At 43.6% G+C, this 17679-nt stretch overlaps 1 protein-coding gene across 1 annotated transcript in view; it reads left to right on the top strand.

The window, feature by feature from the left end:
• Positions 1 to 2262: 2262 nt before the first annotated feature.
• KLHL6 (kelch like family member 6) overlaps positions 2263 to 17679 on the top strand; it is a 54847-nt gene continuing 39430 nt past the window's right edge. The window contains exon 1 of the mRNA XM_040251754.1: positions 2263 to 2595. Within this exon, the coding sequence (XP_040107688.1) occupies positions 2309 to 2595 (287 nt within the window). The 5' untranslated portion in view covers positions 2263 to 2308. The remainder of the gene's footprint in view (positions 2596 to 17679) is intronic.

Genomic DNA, 17679 nt, shown 5'->3' with positions numbered 1-17679 from the left:
CAAGATTTGGCCTTGATACAGCATTTCAGAAACAAAGAATTGAGTTACATTCTTAATTGTGTTGTATTTGAAGTGGTTGGGTGGAATGAATATGGCCAGTGTTGTTTATAATCTGAGAGGTTGTAGAGGACAAAATGCCACGAAAGGCATTGGGTCATGTGCTGTCCTCAGCTCTCCTAGAGGAGGTGTTTAGCATCATAGAGGTAAAGTTCTGAGCCCTTCCTGGCCATGGCCTGCAGGAGGAGTTTGGCTTGTGTGTGTCTTTGTGGCAGGCACAGGGAACTAGTTGTATACACAGCCCATCTTCTGCGTATACAAAGCCTGTATACAGGCTATAACTTTGTTCAGCTGTCACATGGCTATTTCTTGATCTTGGGGAGATGGACTAGTCCCAGTGGATGAATTGTATTTGATGTAAGCCAATCATAGTATTCAATGTATATTTCCTGGTATTTGGTCTGAGGTGGCCAAGTGGCATGGAAAAGTATCACGGGGATTTCAGGAAATACTTCTCTCTCTGATAAAAAGAGAGAGATGGAGAAGAAGAGATCTGTGCTTTTTTGTCCTGATTTTGGACCAGAGTTCTGTGAAAACATGGTGTTTTGTACTGCGACAGATATTGTGCGACCATGTCAGTATACCTTTATCATTCCAAGGGAGGTAGAGTGAAAGATGGGAAAATCTTCTGTCCTTGATGACATCACTGAACTTCTGGATCAACCTGAGACTCCACACTTCTAGCTTCTTATAACGTGAGACTCATTGTTTAAACCACTTTTGATGGGATATTCTGTCTTTGAAGCCCAAAGATCTTTTTTTTTTTTTAAACCTGGGCACAGCTTGGGCAAGGACTGAACCCTGGGCACAGCTTGCCCAAGGACTGAACCCATGCCACCTGCAATGGAAGCATGGAGTCCTAACCACTCATCTGCTAGGGAATTCCCAGAAGCCCAAAGCATCTTGATTAACAGAGCTCTGGATGAAGAACTAGTTTGTGGGGAATACCAAAGGCCCCGATTTTAGGAGTAAGTATCCATGGAAGAAAAGAAGAGCTGAAGCAGAACTGGAACTCAGGAGAGGGGATCACCATTGACCAGGAAAGAGAAAGGACTGGACTCTTGCAGATCGTTGCTGCCCACTGCCACAGGAGGAATGGGTGCAGGTGCAGAGAGCAGAAGCTGCTTTGGTGAGGTGCCGAGCACTAGGGTAGCTGTAGTAGGCAGGCCCAGCAAGAATACAAGATACAAGAAGCCAGGGCCAACATGATATTACAGCTCTGATAGCCTGGGTGTGGTGGAGGAAACGGGTGCTTTAGAGTTGAGAACTGGGTCCTGCCACTCACTTGAGCAGAGCTTCACTTTCCTTAGCTGTAAAATTAAGTAAGTCATGTTAGCACCATTGGGTTGTTAGGAGGATTAAAATGCATTAATGCCTATAAATTTCCTAGGATACAGCAAAAGGTTAACAAAAGACAGTTTTTTTCTATTTAACGGAGACCTGCAGGTGCAATGAAAATACTTGACAATCTACTACTAGACGCCAAGACCAATAGATGCTGAGTGAGGTCAGGCCAACTTGAGACTTCCTAGGGCAATCTGGTGTTGACCTACCTGGATTGGTCTTCCAAGAGAGAAGACCCTGGGGATGGAGCTTCTACAGGCCATTTCTTCTCTGCCTCCAGAGGCATATCTACAACAATAAACAATAGGGAGGGGGAAAGGGATCACGAATAATTGCCATGACATTGTTTTCCCCTGAGCAGGGAAGAAGACAAAGACAGATGACACGCAGTGTTGACAGAAATAAGAATGTCAGAGCTACGTAGGGCTTTCCAAGGTTCCTGAGGAACTGAGTGGGGGGCTTATCATGGGGTCCCGGACTCCTGGCTGGAAGGAGGAAGAGGATTTACAATGTCCCATGTCCATTCCGTCATTGACACCTTGGGATATAGAAGCACCGGAAGTACAAATGTAATGACCAGAACCAGAGGCTTCCTGATCACGGATATGATGGGGGAGGTGGACCAAAATAGCCACGCGGCACTAATAAAAGACTCTGAGAAGCCACTCTTTTTCTATGGAGCCCCTTCCTACACACCCTTCTAAGTAATTTCTAACCTTGTGATGATTACAGAAAGAAGAAGAATAGCAGTTACTGGCGTTTGTAGTAACAGGATGAGAAAGTGCGAGACTTCCTGTTATGTGTGTGTGACAGCTGGTGATAAGTGGAGGGCCCTGCACAGGAAATCCGCCCAGCTTCTGCAATGTGACCTGCCTGAAACTTGGGCGCTCCTTCAGTCTGAGTGTCGATGGCAGGACAAAGGGGCACCTGGACCATGGACGACGTGGTGGAGAAGAGTTTGGAAGGACCCTTGGCACTGTCTACAGATGAGCCCCCTGAGAAAAGGGGAGACCTGGTGGAAATCTTAAATGGGGATAAGGTAAAATTTGATGACACAGGACTCTCCTTAATTCTGCAGAATGGCCTGGAGACCCTGCGGGTGGAAAACGCTCTGACCGACGTCATCTTGTGTGTGGACATCCAGGAATTCTCCTGCCACCGCGTGGTGCTTGCTGCGGCCAGCAACTATTTCAGGTCAGCAGTCTAGGACCAGAGTCAAATCGGGTGCAGGTCGTAAGGGAAATCTGAATTGATGCGACAGCCCGATTGAACTGGTTGGCTGTTGTATTGACGGTTTGTCTATTTGTTTAGGTTTGCGTGTCTATTAAAGATATGTACAAAAAAGGAAGCTATTAAACCTTAGAGTTTAGAATTTAAGTTTTACTAAAAGAAAGCTTGCATCATTTCAAAGCAATGTTTATACCTTATGGTGAGCTTTAATGTGTATATGTATTAGTCCAGAGGGTGGAAAATTACTGAAGTTATGGGATTTTTTTCCCCCCAGCACCTGACTACTGTATTGGAAACATAATGCTGTCTTTGTTCACCAGCAGACATGGAGAAAATGATGTGGCCACTCTTAAAGTTAGCCAATGACTTGCTGAAAAGCAGGGGCTTCTGTTGTTGTGTAGGGAGTCGGGTGGGAAGGGAAAGTAGTTACAACGGTGCTTTAGAAGTTAGAGACGCCTAGTTAAAACAAACTTAGAGATCGGGGTTCCAACCCACCCTGCCCCTTCCTGAGCCCAGACTTTAGGCAAGTAATTTAATGCTCTGAGTTCCTGTTTTGTCATCTGTAAGATGGGAACACTGATGCTTATCTCTCAGGATTATTGTCATAATTAAATGTGAGAGGGAAGAGTTTCACACAGTGCCTAGAATTTAGTAAATGCTTGATATATCTCTGTTGAAATTCTTCACCTCAGTCTATTTCAGCTAAGAACCATGTAGTGAGCAAATTCTTGGGGGAAGGAATGTGGGAGAATCAGGAACCTTGTGAATTTGGCTGGATCCAGAGTTTTTCAGATCAGTGTAGACATGGTGGGAACCAGTTCCCAAGGGAAATGTGGATGCAAAGGTTATTTGGGGAACTTGAAAAGAAATAAAAATTGTAATTCTTCTTATCAAGATTCTTCTTAACTCTTGGTTCTGGCTAAGGAAATTAAAAGCTATTTACTTATGTAAGTATCATGGAAGGTATTTTATTTTATTTTTTAAGATGCTTAGGGGAAAATCTTTGGAATTCAAAGAGCAAGGTCTATATGCTGTTGTGAAACTGCTCAGGTCCTATATATAGACCAGGCAAGGGGATATCTGGGTTTGTAGGAAGTAGGGTCTCTATGTGCCAAGCCGACAATTATCTCATTTTATTTTTGCAATAGCATGATGAAAGTGCCTGATATGCCCTTTTACAGATGAGGAAATGGAAACCCAGCATGACATATCTAGTCATTGTTGGAGCACAGATTGGGCACATTCTAGAAATTTTTGTTTTTATTGCAATACAAACTGCCCCTAAATTGGAGGCTTTACTCCACAAGAAGCATGTAAAAGGTAACATGTAGGCACAGCCATAAGGCTGGGTTGACATATATAAACACATTACTTACTCCACCAATATCGATCATATGCTTTCACACTGATCACAACCCCTTTCAGAAATGAATGAAAGTCAATTTAGCCTATGTATGTGCTGAGCACTCACTTTCAGGTTTATTCTTTTTGCTTTGAGTCACTAGAAAACTGCTATCATAAAACAAGTACCTGATTACCAGTTTCATTAGCCGCTCGACCTGGCTACGAAATAGGACTGCCAGCTATGTGCTTTTGCGTACATCACTGGTTTCTCTAGTCCTGGGGTTTCTCAGTCCAAACAGAAGGTGTTTGGGTTCAGGTCCTTCCGAGCCTGATGATCTAGAATACTTAGGGAGAGTGTGTGTGGGAGCCCCAGAAACAGCCATAAGGCAACGAAAAGCTGGAGGCAGCCACGTGGTGAATGTGTCTGCCAGTGGATGACAAGTCTCTTTCCAAACTGCCTGGTCATGAAGGGGAATTCCTTCCATTCTTTTTTTTTTATTCTTATCTTGGTATTTCCAGGGTGACTGTCCCCCTATAATGAATGCAATCCTGGAGACAGGATTCTTTTTTCCGGTGCTACTGTTTAAAATAACTTGTGTTGTTGACCACTTATTGTAGGTAAAGCCCTGTGCCACCTGTGTCACACACAGTCCCACTTAATCCTCATGACAGCCCCCCTGATGTGGGGAATTGTCTCCCCAATTCTTGATGAGGAACCCAAGCTTAGAGTGTCTCAGTTAACACAGTGCCCAAGTGGGGTTGGGACCCAAGACTGACATCAAGTCTTACACTCCCTCACTGCCTGGCTTGTTTCTAAGATTTTGAAAGGGCCTGGGAGCCAAGTTCCTCTTACAGTCAGGCTTCGGAAGGGCAGAGAGTCTGCTCTGTCTGAGAGGCTTCCGACATAGCCCCCTGAGCTCTGGAGGGCCTGAAGCTGGTTGTAAAATTTTGTAGGTTTTTTTTTTTTTTTCTTATTCATTGAGAATATAAATATTTTCCACTCAGTGATGGAGCCATCGTTTATTTAACCAATCCTCTATTGACAGACATTTGGATTGTTTCTAATTGTTTGCTATTATAAACAATGTTATAATGAATAATCTTTTATGTCCTTTCATATGCATGCAGGAATGGCTGGGGGAGCCTTTCTAGATGAGAGTTTGCTGAGTCAAAGAGAAATGCAGCTGCAGTTTAGTGGGTATTGCCAAATTCTTCTTAAAAGGGGTTCAATAATTTTGAGCTCCCTACAGCCTTCCCAGAACAGGATAGCATCTAACTTTGGGGTTTTTCCCAATCGGATAGATGAGAAATAGTATCTCAAGGTAGTTTTAATTTGCATGTCTCAATTTTGATAAGGTCAAATATCTGGTTTTTTGGGTATGTTTTTGAGAATTTTTTCAATGAATCAGTTAGTTTTTTGCTGTGCAGAGTCGTCATTGCTGCATGGGCTTTCCTCTCGCTGGGGAGAGTGGGGACTACCCTATGGCTGTGGTGTGCAGACTTCTCATTGTGGTGGCTTCTCTTGCTGAAGAGCACGAGCTCTTGGGTGCACAGGCTTCAGTAATTGCGGTCCTGGGCTCTAGAGCGCAGGCTCAACAGTTGTGGTGCACAGGCTTAATTGCTTCTTGGTATGTGGGGTCTTCCCGGACCAGGGATGGAACCCATGTCTCCTGCACTGGCAGGCGGATTCTTTACCACAGAGCCATCAGGGAAGCCCAGATATATTTTCATATGTTTAAGGGTCATCTGCAGTTCTTTTGTGCTCAGTTGTGTCCAACACTCCACGACCCCACGGACTGTAGCATGTCATGTTCCTCCATCCATGGGATTTTCTGTGAACCATCATTTCATAGCCTTTCAAATAAAATTTACTTTTATAAAAAATTATTGTAATCAAAATACTACATGCAAATACTTAACAAAAAGTCAAATAGTATTTAAAAGCTAATAGTGAAAACCAAAAATTTCTCTTCACTTCCTCCACATGTCAGTCCTGGTCACTAGAGTCCACCATTTTCGATGTTTAGCTGTTACTGTTTCTTCTGTTATGATATTTATATTTCTATAAAATATTCTTATACTGCTCTTTCATTTTTCAATGTTAGACATCATTCATTAATTTTCAGGTATGTTTGATAAGAATTTAGCACTTAAACCCATCTCCCTTACCTATAATCTCTCAGTATAATACTATCACATTTTTGATACATTTGTATTAAAAGTGTACATTATACCCATGAAACATTGCTTTCTGTTGAGCCAAATTGTATGTTAAGGTTACATTTTCTTTCTTATAAAACTTTTTGTCTTTGCTGAAGTTAATAACTCACTCTTTTTTTTTCCATTTGCTTAGTTTTCGGGGTATTTTTTGCTCACAGTCTCTCCATGGTTATGTTTCATGTGGTCCAATGCATCAGAAGATCTGTCAGTTCTATCCACTCCCAGCATCTTTATCACTCCCATTATCTCAAACAGCTTCTCTGAACCTGCTGCCCAGCTACTGTCTAGCTGCTTGTGTAAACACAGTGGCTGTAAATAGGGTCTATATTAGTAACTCAGACAATGTAGTTCCCTTTGGGGGCCTATTTAAAAGTCTAGAGTGGAATGAGGAAGCTGGGAAAACACTAGAGTAGAGTTGAGGCTGAGAAAAGGGTGAGGGAGAATAAAGCTTAGAAAAAATTAGGGAAGTACAGGTTTAACATTTATAACAATGTTTTCAAAACTTTTATAAGACCTCTAGTGTCTTTTATAAGATTGCTACTAAGCTGCCATTTGTGTTTGCTTCTGGACAGTTCCCCAAATCAAAGTCGTTAGAAGGGCTTGTTCATCCTGCATACCAGGCCACACTTATGGAATGATCTCCATTTAAGCCAGTGGTTCTGTCCGTTTGCAGGTGAGCATCTCACTGCAGAATATGGCAAATTCTGAGGTTGACCCATGAGGGCAACCGTGTTGTGATTCGCAGGGTTGGCAGAGGGAGGAGAGTACCAGTGAAGTAGGGAGGGGTTGTCAGGCTACCCTTAGTCCTACTTGATGAGCCACTCTTCCTATGTGAATATATAAGCTTCCAGGCTGAGGCTATCAACAGCAAGCTCCTTTGTTGCTGCTGATGCCTGAAATCTCTGCCTGGACTTGGGCCCTGCCTTGTACCTCAGTACTTTAGCCTGTGGGTCTGGTTCCCTGAGGCTGTGATAAGGGGACTTTACTCACTAGCTACAAAAATCAAGCCCAAGGCCAGGAATGGGAAGGGTATTGTGGGTACAGTTTATTAATAATTATTCTATATTAGCCAATTACTGGATGGCAGAAAGGGGGTCAAGGGTAAACTGGGCTTACTCTTAAGCTCTGTTTAGATATAATTCTTGGCGTTTTCTCCATAATAATGTAAACTATCTAGAAAGGAGCCAGCAAGTGCAGGTGATAGAATAAACAGATGCGTTACAGCCGTCTGAGTCTGGATCCGAAATCGGGCTAACGGTAAAAACATCGAGGATTGCTACTGGCACACTGGGCACTGGGGTGAACTCAGATGAACTGATAATTGCACTTCTAGTGTCGGGTTGGGCATTTTACACCTTTAATATTGTCCTTTTGGCAGAACCATTATGGTGGTTAATAATTAAGTACTATAGATCTATAGTCTCTTACCTGCAATTTCAAAATCCCCAAAGTGCTAAAAATGGGAAAGTTTTCCATGATTTATTTGATCACCAAATCTAACTGGAACTCCACTCACCTGGTGAAGAGACAGCTTCTGAACTGAGAGAAGGCTACTTAGACTCTTTATTTTCCTTAAGACACTATTCATATATTTACTGCTGAGGTGAGTGCTAATGTGTTGAATTGAGGAGTGTTGGAGGTGCTATGTAGTATTCATGATATGGTAAAAGCCAAACAATTCTGAATGCCAGAGCACATCTGGCTGCAAGATTTTGCAGTAAGGGGTTAGGAGATTTTCTGATAAAGTTAATTTTCATTTTGGGGGTGGTTCTTCCACCTTTTTTCCGGCATATTTTAGACTTACTTGTTGTTGTTCAGTCACTCAGTTGTGTCTGACTCTTTGTGACCCCATGGACTGCAGCATCCCAGGTTTCTCTGTATTTCACTGTCTCCCAGAGTTCGCTCAAACTTGTGTCCATTGAGTCGGTGATGCCATTCAACCATCTCATTCTCCTTTGTCCCTTTCTCCCTCCTGTCCTCAATCTTTCCCAGCATCAGGGTCTTTTCCAATGAATTTATGCTTATATTACATACTTATACCTGTAAACATGGTTTCCATATAATCTACATCTTGCTTTGCACCCTTTTTTCTTGTTATCATTAGCCTATAGTGTTCCATAGTTTTCATAAATACTATTTACTTATTTAGCTACCATTTTTAACAGATGCATAATATGAAAATCATTCATTATGAATATAGGTTGCTTTCAAAATTTTGTTTTTATAAAGTACGTGGTAATAAACACCTTGTATTAAGTACGTAGGGCTTCCCAGATGGCTCAGTGGCAAAGAATCCACCCGCCAATACAGGAGACTTAGGACGTACAGGTTCGATCCCTGAGTTGGGGAGATCCCCTGGAGGAGGAAATGACAACCCACTCCAGTATTCTTGCCAGAATAATCCCATGGACAGAGGAGTCTGGTGGGCTACAGTCCATGGGGCAACATACACGACTTAGCGACTAAGCATGAATACACATTAAGCACTTTTCACAGTTTGGAAATGGAAAGCTAACATTTTTTGAGTATTTATTGCATGCCAAGAACTTTGTTGGATTCTTTTTTATTTGATTTAATCTTCAAAATATTGGCAATTAAATAACAAGTTGATAGCTTTTGTCTCCATTTCACCCTCCAGGGAAATCACTTCTATAGGAAGAATGGTTTCCATATTGGGACCCAAACTGAAGATAGACCTCTCCACTGGGCAGAAATATGGCTGTTAGGACATTGCCTGTGAAAGACCATTAACTCCCTTTCCCTGCCATGCACTAGTGTGGTCCACATAAGGTGAAAATGACAAGAAGATGTAAAAATGATTGCCTTTGTGTGCATACACACACAAGCATAGGCAGGATACAGTAGGAATGCTCACCCAATTTGAGTCTGGGGGCTGAGCTGACAGATCCTGGTAGCAGAGACCCAGCATGCCTGAGGGTACTGGCCTGGGTCAAAGGGCTAAGTAAGAAATAAATATGCAGGTCAGGGTGTGAGGTGAAGAGACACTATGCTTTGAAAGCACAGGACTTCAGTCCCTATGGGACATCATTGGGGCTGGAATCAGTAAGTGCTGACAGAGTGGAAAGAACACCATCTCAAGGTTCTGCCACTGGCATTTGAGTCCTTCCCCTGCCACTTCTTGGCTGTGCAATACTGGAGAAATTGTTTGACTTCTCTGAGGCTCAGCAAATTAGCAACACCACAGTGAGGCTAATGATTTGCATCGACCTCTCCTGGTGAGTTAGTCTGAAATACACATAATAAAATGGATTCATTTGTAAATCTATTTCTCTCAACATTGTATTCCTGGCAATAAGTCAGATTTCTTAGTTCCAAGGAATAGAAGTCAACTGACTCTTTTGGGAAGGGATTTATGTAGGTAACTCCTCCCAAAGGCTGGAGTACCAAACTCAGAAAACAGACAGCATCAAGGGAGGCCAGGCGGTGTCCAGGACCAGAGCCTAAAGCCACTTCAAACCCGTGGTGAGGAAGACTTGGAGGCCAATGCTAGCACAGCTGTGGCCCCTGGCGCGACTCCACTGCTGTCTTGGGAAACCGGAGGCTGCTGCTATTTCTGCTGCTTCTACCAGAATAGGTTCTCTGTTTCTGCCTCTTTGTGTTACCAGCTCCCAGTTCAGAGCCTGGGGTTGGTTTATCTGATTGGTCAAGTCTGAGTTAGACACATTAGGTTGTTAGCTGTGACAGAAGCTGGAAAAGTGAGCATCAGGCTTTTGTAGCTTCTGGATAGGAAAGTGGCTTCTGTGCCACACACCATTTTATTCAGAGTTGTGCCACGCCTAGGGAGGGTTTCAGGTGTTGGGCAACCAAAAAATGCCAAGGATTCTTTACATGCAGCTACTATGTGACAGGCAGGCCTACATTAGATATAGAACAAGGCTTAAAGTAATATGAGCTAAACAAGTATTAGGGAATTTCACTGCTGTTGTCACATATGCATCAGAAATAAAGCTTCTGAGATCTTAGAAGAGAAGAGGACCATTACTTGCATTTTTATTCCTCCTTTCCCTCCAAATTGTAGGTAGTCCTTTGCATACTAAAAAGTAGGCTGAATGCTGAAGAATTGATGCTTTTGGACTGTGGTGTTGGAGAAGACTCTTGAGAGTGCCTTGGACTGCAAGGAAATCCAACCAGTCAATCCTAAAGGAACTCAGTCCTGAATATTCATTGGAAGGACTGATGATGAAGCTGAAGCTCCAATACGTTGGCCACTGGATGCCAAGAGCCGACTCATTAGAAAAGACCCTGATGCTGGGAACGATTGAAGGCAGGAGGAGAAGGGGATGACAGAGGATGAGATGGTTGGAAGGTATCACCGACTCAGTGGACTTGAGTTTGAGCAAGCTCTGGGAGATGTGAAGGACGTAGAAGCCTGGTGTGCTGCAGTCCTTGGGGTCACAAAGAATCAGACATGCCTGAGCAACTGAACAATAACCGCAGTTGTACATACCTGTGAGAATGTGTGGCATGAAGGCATCATCCATCTTATATGGAATTGGAATCAGCTTGAAAGTGGGATGAGCTGCTGCTGCAGAAGCAGACACCCTGTAAATGTTTGACATGAATAAAAACTTGATATTCCTCCTGCAGGTTCTGTCACTGATTAAGTGACATCCTGGTCAGAGCAGGAAGTACTCAGAGAGTCAGGATTCTATTGCACAACTTCAGAAAAGGGAAGGATGATAAAGCGTGGTCACCACAGGAAAAACTAGAAGGAGCAGTTAGGAAGTCCAAAATGCTTCAGAACATTGTGGATTCGACAGGCCACTCATGTGACCCTCTGGGCACAGATGTGCCGTGCCCACAGAGTGACTTCTGCAGACCTTTGGAAGATGCTGGCAGGGGTTGCTGTCTCAGGGCAGAGTGCAATCAGGTCTTTTGAATTCTCAATAAAATGTCATCTCTGTCACTTCCACCCTAGCATCTAGGGCATAGGGATCTCCTTTCAATCAGGAAGAGAAAAAAAATATTCTTCTCCAGTTTTGAATAATGTTCCATTTAGCATTCAACTAAAACACAACAGAGAAATAATTTCATCATTTACATCTCAAGTTCTGACCTTTATCTCTGAATCAAATACACAGATATGTAACTATCCCTCTATGAAAATGGCTTTACAGAGCTAGATTCTTATATAGTAAACACCAAACATCCCCTGAGATGAGAGGGCCAGATGCAGAATATCTGTGTTTTTGATAGAACTACCTTGGAGCTCACCATCCATGCCATTGCTCAGTGTTCTACAGTGGTCAGCATTCTCTGGGCTGTGAGGGATAGAAACTCAAAGTCAACCAGCTTAGGCAAAAGAGGAAGGTGTTTGGTCACATAACCAAAGCATAGGAAGGGCCGGGAGGCAGCAGCGCCCAGGAGGAAGAGGAACTAGGCCTTGGAGGCAGTCAGGGAGCTCCCTTCCCACCCTCGCTTGGCACTCAGGTGGGGCTGCTCAGGTGCACCGCAGCCTCACGATGCAGAATTTGCCTGTTGGCAGCTCTGAATCTCACTTCTCTCAGTTTCTGTTCCAGAGAGCACTGAGGGGTAGCTGCAGTTGGAAAGTCCCCAAGAAAGGCTGATTGACCCAGCTCCATTCAATTACCCAATCTGAGAGTAATCACTGGCAGGGACTTGGGGCATGACGTCAGCGCAGCTCAGCTCAGAAGTCCACTAATGGACAGACAGGTGTGTGTGTGTGTGTGTGTGTGTGTGACGAAAGAGACAGAGAGAGAGGTCAGTAAAACGGTGAGAGCTTCTATTTTAACCACATGATTGGAGTAGAACCTGGGTGGGAGGAAGAGCATTTTCTAGAAAGAATAGGGCTAACTGGACAAAAGGAAAAGTACATTTCCATTAAATAAAGATAACAGATCCTGGCTTACTTTTAAATTAACCAACTTGTTACACTTCTGGATTTGCTTTGACTGTCAGGAAGCTCAATGCATTAGGTTTCCTTAGCCTAGGTTTCAGTGATATAGTCTTCTCTTACTTTAATCCCTTAGTTCTTATCTTCTTATTTTTTGTGTTAGTTTGTGTTTTATAACACCTCTGGCTGCTTTAGTATAAGCCTTCTCAAGCTCTTTCAGAGAGGCCATTTCTGTATAAAAAGATAAATTTCACTTGTTATGAAAGAATATCTCTTAGCCAACCTACATATCCTCTGTCAGCTGTAAGGATTCTTTTATTCTTTTAATACATGTAACATTTTTGGAAAGGCTACAATAATCCCAGGAGTGCTAATACTGTTCTGACTCTAAAACACAATCAAACCAAAAGTTGCATCATGGCCTTTTTCTGAGGAGACACTCAGAGATCTATAAAAAGTAACCATCAGCAATTTTGCATATAATGACTCAAGTCTGGGGTCAAGTAAGAGCTGACTGTTGTCAAGAGATCATATGTCCTGTGGAGCAGGCTCAGACTTGCAGAGGGCTGGCATATAAAGGGCATTTTGGTGTTGGGGGGATTAGGGGAGGCTTTATGTCTCATGAATAATTCCAGGAAGGTGAGGTCGGTGGACAAAACAACAAAGATTCCACATATATGTGTTAATATATGATTGTTTTTCCCCTTCTGACTTACTACACTCTGTGTGACAGTCTCTAGCTAGGTCTAACCACATCTCTGCAAATGACCCAATGTCAGTCCGTCTTATGGTTGAGTAATATTCTGTTGTATATATGTGCCACCTCTTCTTTATCCATTCATCAGCTAGGTTCCAGAGGAACCTATCTGCAGGGCAGGAATACAGATGCAGATGTAGAGAACAGATGGGTGAACATAGAGATAGGGGAGGGTTAGAAGTTATAGTTATCATGCAGCCTAAGCATAAGACCACAGGAAGAAGGGTAGGGTTGGAGTAAGGAATGTTTCAAGGGCCAATAAGGCCGAGAGAGATGGGAAGGGGTGACCATGAAAGGTTTGTTGGGTTAGGATCAAAAGTTTGGAATGTACCTTACAGGAAGTAGGAAGCCAGGGACGAGTTTTAATTAGGAAAGTGAGACAGTGATCCAGTCTCTCTGTTAAAATAACCCTCTGGGCTGTGATGTGGAGGTCCTGACCTAGGGGCACCCTCAAGTGACAGCAGAAACTACAGGTAGAGAAGGTTAGGTTGGAATTAAGGCTAAGGCAGTGGGGATAAGGAGACAGTTTCAAGAGACATTCAGAGTCCTCTCTGAGGGCCCTCAGGGCAGCCAGACAACAAGGAAGAGGGTGCCATTGGTTGGCGAGAAGGGGAAGAAGAAAACAAGGCTTGGGGACTGGAAGACAAACTCTACTTCTCTGAGCTTCAAGATTGGAAAGAGAAAGAGAAGGCAGTTTAACTCTTTCAATCCTTCACCCACCCATGCCACTCCATTGCGGGACAGAGCCCAGAAACAGAACAAGTAATATAAAAGTCAACTCAAATTCTGAACTTCTTTTTCAAACACTTTGAGGGAGACACACACCATACCCATTCCCCTCTCTTGTCCACATCTCTGATACCTGTTGGCTTTTTGGATATCTTTGTATGAATTTTAGAAATGTCTTATCTGGGCAGACCAGTTAGAAATAGGCACTCCTTTCCCTAGGGACTGTAGCAATCCATGTCAGGGCTCAAGCCTTGGCAAGGGCAGCTGGAGGTCCATCCCAAATCTGACCACATCTGGGTGGCCCTGAGGGTAGCCCGGCCCGAGGGAACTTCTCCTTCACCTCTTGCTTCAAAATTCCTCTCCATCTGCAGCTGGAACATCTTTCACCCTCCCCATTTCCCCTGGATTCTGTATCGTAAAAACCCAAAGAACAGTCTTGGAGGCCCATATTCCTCTTTGGCAACTTGTGGTAGGAGAAGTCTGGAGCACATGTATAGTCATCTTTGTCCTATCACAAGATGGATAACTTTTAGGACTGGGGAAGCCTCAACGTTTGATCACCCCAGGGTGAGGATTGGGACAAGTCTGCATGTTTTTAAGTGGTCATAGCCAGGGAGTGCTCAGAAAAATTTCACAAAGCAGAGGCTGAGCCTCAATTTCTGGAAAATAGCATGGAGGCCATAAGAAACCAGCATGGGGATGTAGGGGGCTGAGATGGAAGATGTTTGGGAAAAGAGGGTGATAAGGAGCCTCCAGGGCAACAGTCTAGTCAGGATGTGGCAGTAGACAGCAAGCACAAATGCTGACTCTGCTCTCAGCCCAAGGGAAGTGAGAATCAGAGCAGATCTCACTGAAGAGGGTTGTGAGGGAAGTGGTGTTTTTTTAGGGGAAGCCAGGGGAACCTTTGGGCAAAGAGATGAAAGATGTGAAAAGCAAATTAAGGTGAAAAACAATCACCATGCTTTGTAATATAAAATCTTGGGTAGCAGGGCTTAGGATAAACACCTTGGGACTGGAGTCCCAGTTTGGAGAATCACTAGAAAACGTAGCTCTTCACACACATACCTTGCTCCCATCAATCAGTCTTGAAAGTTATTATTTATTCTCATGGCAGTTAGAGGAGAAAGGTGGGTTTGGAGACAAGGGGAGTTCACTTGGCCTACAGGACCAAGTATAGGACTGCATATGTAGTTTCCTTTTCCTCCATCCATCCAACAATAGGCCAGTAAATAAGAATTGAAAGAGAAATAAAATCTAACCCCTGCCTCCAAGATCCTTAAGAATCTAATAGAGGGAAAAGGCGCAGTAAAAATAGGCTCTATGGGACTTCCCTGGTGATCCAGTGGTTGAGAATCTGCTTACCAATGCAAGGAGACTCAGGTTTGATCCCTGCTCTAGGAAGATTCCACACGCCATGGGGCAGCTAATCCTGTGCACCACAACTACAAAGTCCATGCAGCAAATACCAAAGGCCCTAAGCACCAGTGCAGACCCAGCACAGACAAGTAAATAAATAAATAAAATTAATAATGTTTTTTAAAAAAAGGCCCTGTAGAAAGTACAGAGTCCTGTTTGTAACCCAGAGTCTTGATGTAAACAGAGGGACATGCTGGAAACTGCTACCTATGGGATGGGGAAGCAGAGTACACAGATCAGACTGTGAAGGGCCGTGTATAGTAATGTTGAGAGTACTTTAATGTTTCTTTTTCTGGGCACTTGTTATACAATCTTCTTTAGCATTTGGTCCCGTTTGTTATTCAGGATTTCTCTTGTCCAGTTGTGTCTGTCAGGATTCTGCATTGCAAATGGCAGATACTTAGTTCAGACTGGTTGAAGCACATAAAAAAAAAATTTTATTTCCACACATGATTTGAAAGTGCAAGGGTATTGGTTTCAGGGTTAGTTGGATCATTGTGCTCAAGTAATGTCATCAAGACTCAAGTTTCACTGTCTCTTGTTTCTTCTCTCCTTTGTGTTGGTCTCTCTCTCAGGGGGGCTTCACACATGGAAGCAAGAAGGTCTCTAGCCTCTCAGAATTTTTATTTCTCTCAGCTCAGCAGCCCCACTGGGAAGAGAGTTTCTCTTTCCCAGTAATTCTGGAGTAAGTTCTGGAATTGGTTTCAATTGAACTGGCTTCTTCGTGTGCCCATCTGTGACCCAGGCACTGTGGCTTGGAAGACATATGGACTATGCTAACCTTAGTCTAAGAGGTGGGACTAGTTCCATACAACCCTCCCAGACTGGTATTGGAGGAGGGATAGTTCCTCAAAGGAAAATCTGAGTACTCCTCCTAAAATGATTAGCAATGATGTTGGGCAGCCAAAATAAGAACTTCCATTATATCTTTGTGACTGAATCCTTGCTGAATTCTGGCCACAAGCATTTGCTGTGACTGATGCTGTTGTTTTAAGGTTTTTAAAATAACATTTATTTCTTAAAAGTTAACATGTGTATAACAGGAAATAAAAAAACACAAGAAGCTAAAAACAAAGTCATTCATAATCGCCATCAGTTTACCGATGTGTCCTTTGATGTGTCCTTCTAGGTCTCATTTGTGTATTTTTGCAACTAAGCATCCTTTTTTATGTAATTAAGACCATGCATTTGTATATCATGCTGTTTTACATATCATGAATCTTTACCATTTCAAAGTCCCAAAGCTATGAGTATTTTGGTAACCAGAATATACTATACCAACTCAATCTGGAAGGAAAAAAATTGTAATCCTGTTTTTCTCGGTGACAAAAATTTCAGAAAAGACAAAAATGGCAAATGGATGGCTGATGTGTATTCTGCCTGATCTTGCAGGTCAGTACAAGCCCTTCTTTCTGTCATAAATTTGGATGGGCTGAGGCCATTGATGCCATGCAGAGGCCTCAGCAGTGGTCCAGTAGGGCTGGGAGGGCTGCTTCTATAGAAACAAGGCTGGCGTTCAGTCCCATAGGGGTACATGTGCAGCATTCTTAAGGAGTGGTGAACTTGGGCAAGGGGCTTGGCAGAGACAGTTTGTTTGAGGTCTGATGGTGTTTAGAGTCAGGTGGGGGCAGCTCCAGGGTTCCAGCCTGTCTGTTCTTTTGGAGCAAATATTGAACGAGCAGCTGAAAATTCAGAGAGCTGACTCCAGGCCCTGAAGAGAGGCAGGAGAGTACTGTTGGTCATTTCTCTAGAGTAGAAGGAGAGATGGCCATGAACCTCCAAATCCTTCTCTGAAGGCACCCCTCCAGGTATATGAGATTTACATGTGCGCAGCAGATAAGAACAAGGAATTGCACACTGTTTGTTACTAATAGGGGTTTGCCATCACATCCTGTTTCAGAACTCCTAGGTCTAGTGAAGTGTGGTACTTCACTAGAAGTAAGCTAGTGAAGTAAGCAGCAGGGGCCCTGTCTAAACAGCTAAGTTAGAGAAAGACTTAAGAGGCCAGGACAAGGCCTGCCTCCATCTGAATCCCCACCAGGTTGGGAAATGGTGGAGGAGTACTACTCCTGCCCTGCAAATTCCCAGTGTAGGGGGCAGCCTTAGGCCTCATGTGATTCTAGGAGGTCTGGATCTCAGAAGATGAGAAGAAGAAACTACAGAAAGGGAAGACTTTCAAGGGCGTATCTGTCCCAGAACCACAACCAGTTAGTTCCTTGACCTGGACCTTAGTCCAGTCTCCTTCTTGGGGTTAGCCAAGGGGAATTGAGTTGGGAAATGGTGACCTCTCTCTAGGGCAGTGATTCTTAAACTTTGATTTGCAAAACAATTATGGGTGGGGCTGGGAGAACCTAGTAACATTTATATTCCAGTCCCACTGCCAGAAATTTTGTTCAGAAGGTCTAGGGTGGGTGGGATTCAGAATTCTGCTTTCTTGATATACAACCCAGGAATTCTGATGCAAGTCGTGCATGGCATATACTTTGAGACCCATCATCCTCAAGGCTGGAGTGCCTGCAGGCCAGGGATGTGGGCAGGTCTCCTGTGCTGGGACAGGGTCTACATGGTAGGGCTTAGGGAATAGCTTGAGGTCAGAAACTGGGCTGAGCCACATGTCTACATAGGTCTTTTGTCTAGGAAATGGTAGGTGGAAGGTTTGGTGCCTTTAGCTTAGAGGTGCTAGGGACCATAGCCAGTGATGTCATCC

This window comes from Oryx dammah, unplaced genomic scaffold (genome assembly GCF_014754425.2).
Source record: "Oryx dammah isolate SB20612 unplaced genomic scaffold, SCBI_Odam_1.1 HiC_scaffold_2, whole genome shotgun sequence".
In the NCBI taxonomy this organism is placed as follows: domain Eukaryota; kingdom Metazoa; phylum Chordata; class Mammalia; order Artiodactyla; family Bovidae; genus Oryx; species Oryx dammah.
Note: the sequence above shows the minus strand (reverse complement) of the source record. Positions and strands in the feature narration are given on the sequence as shown.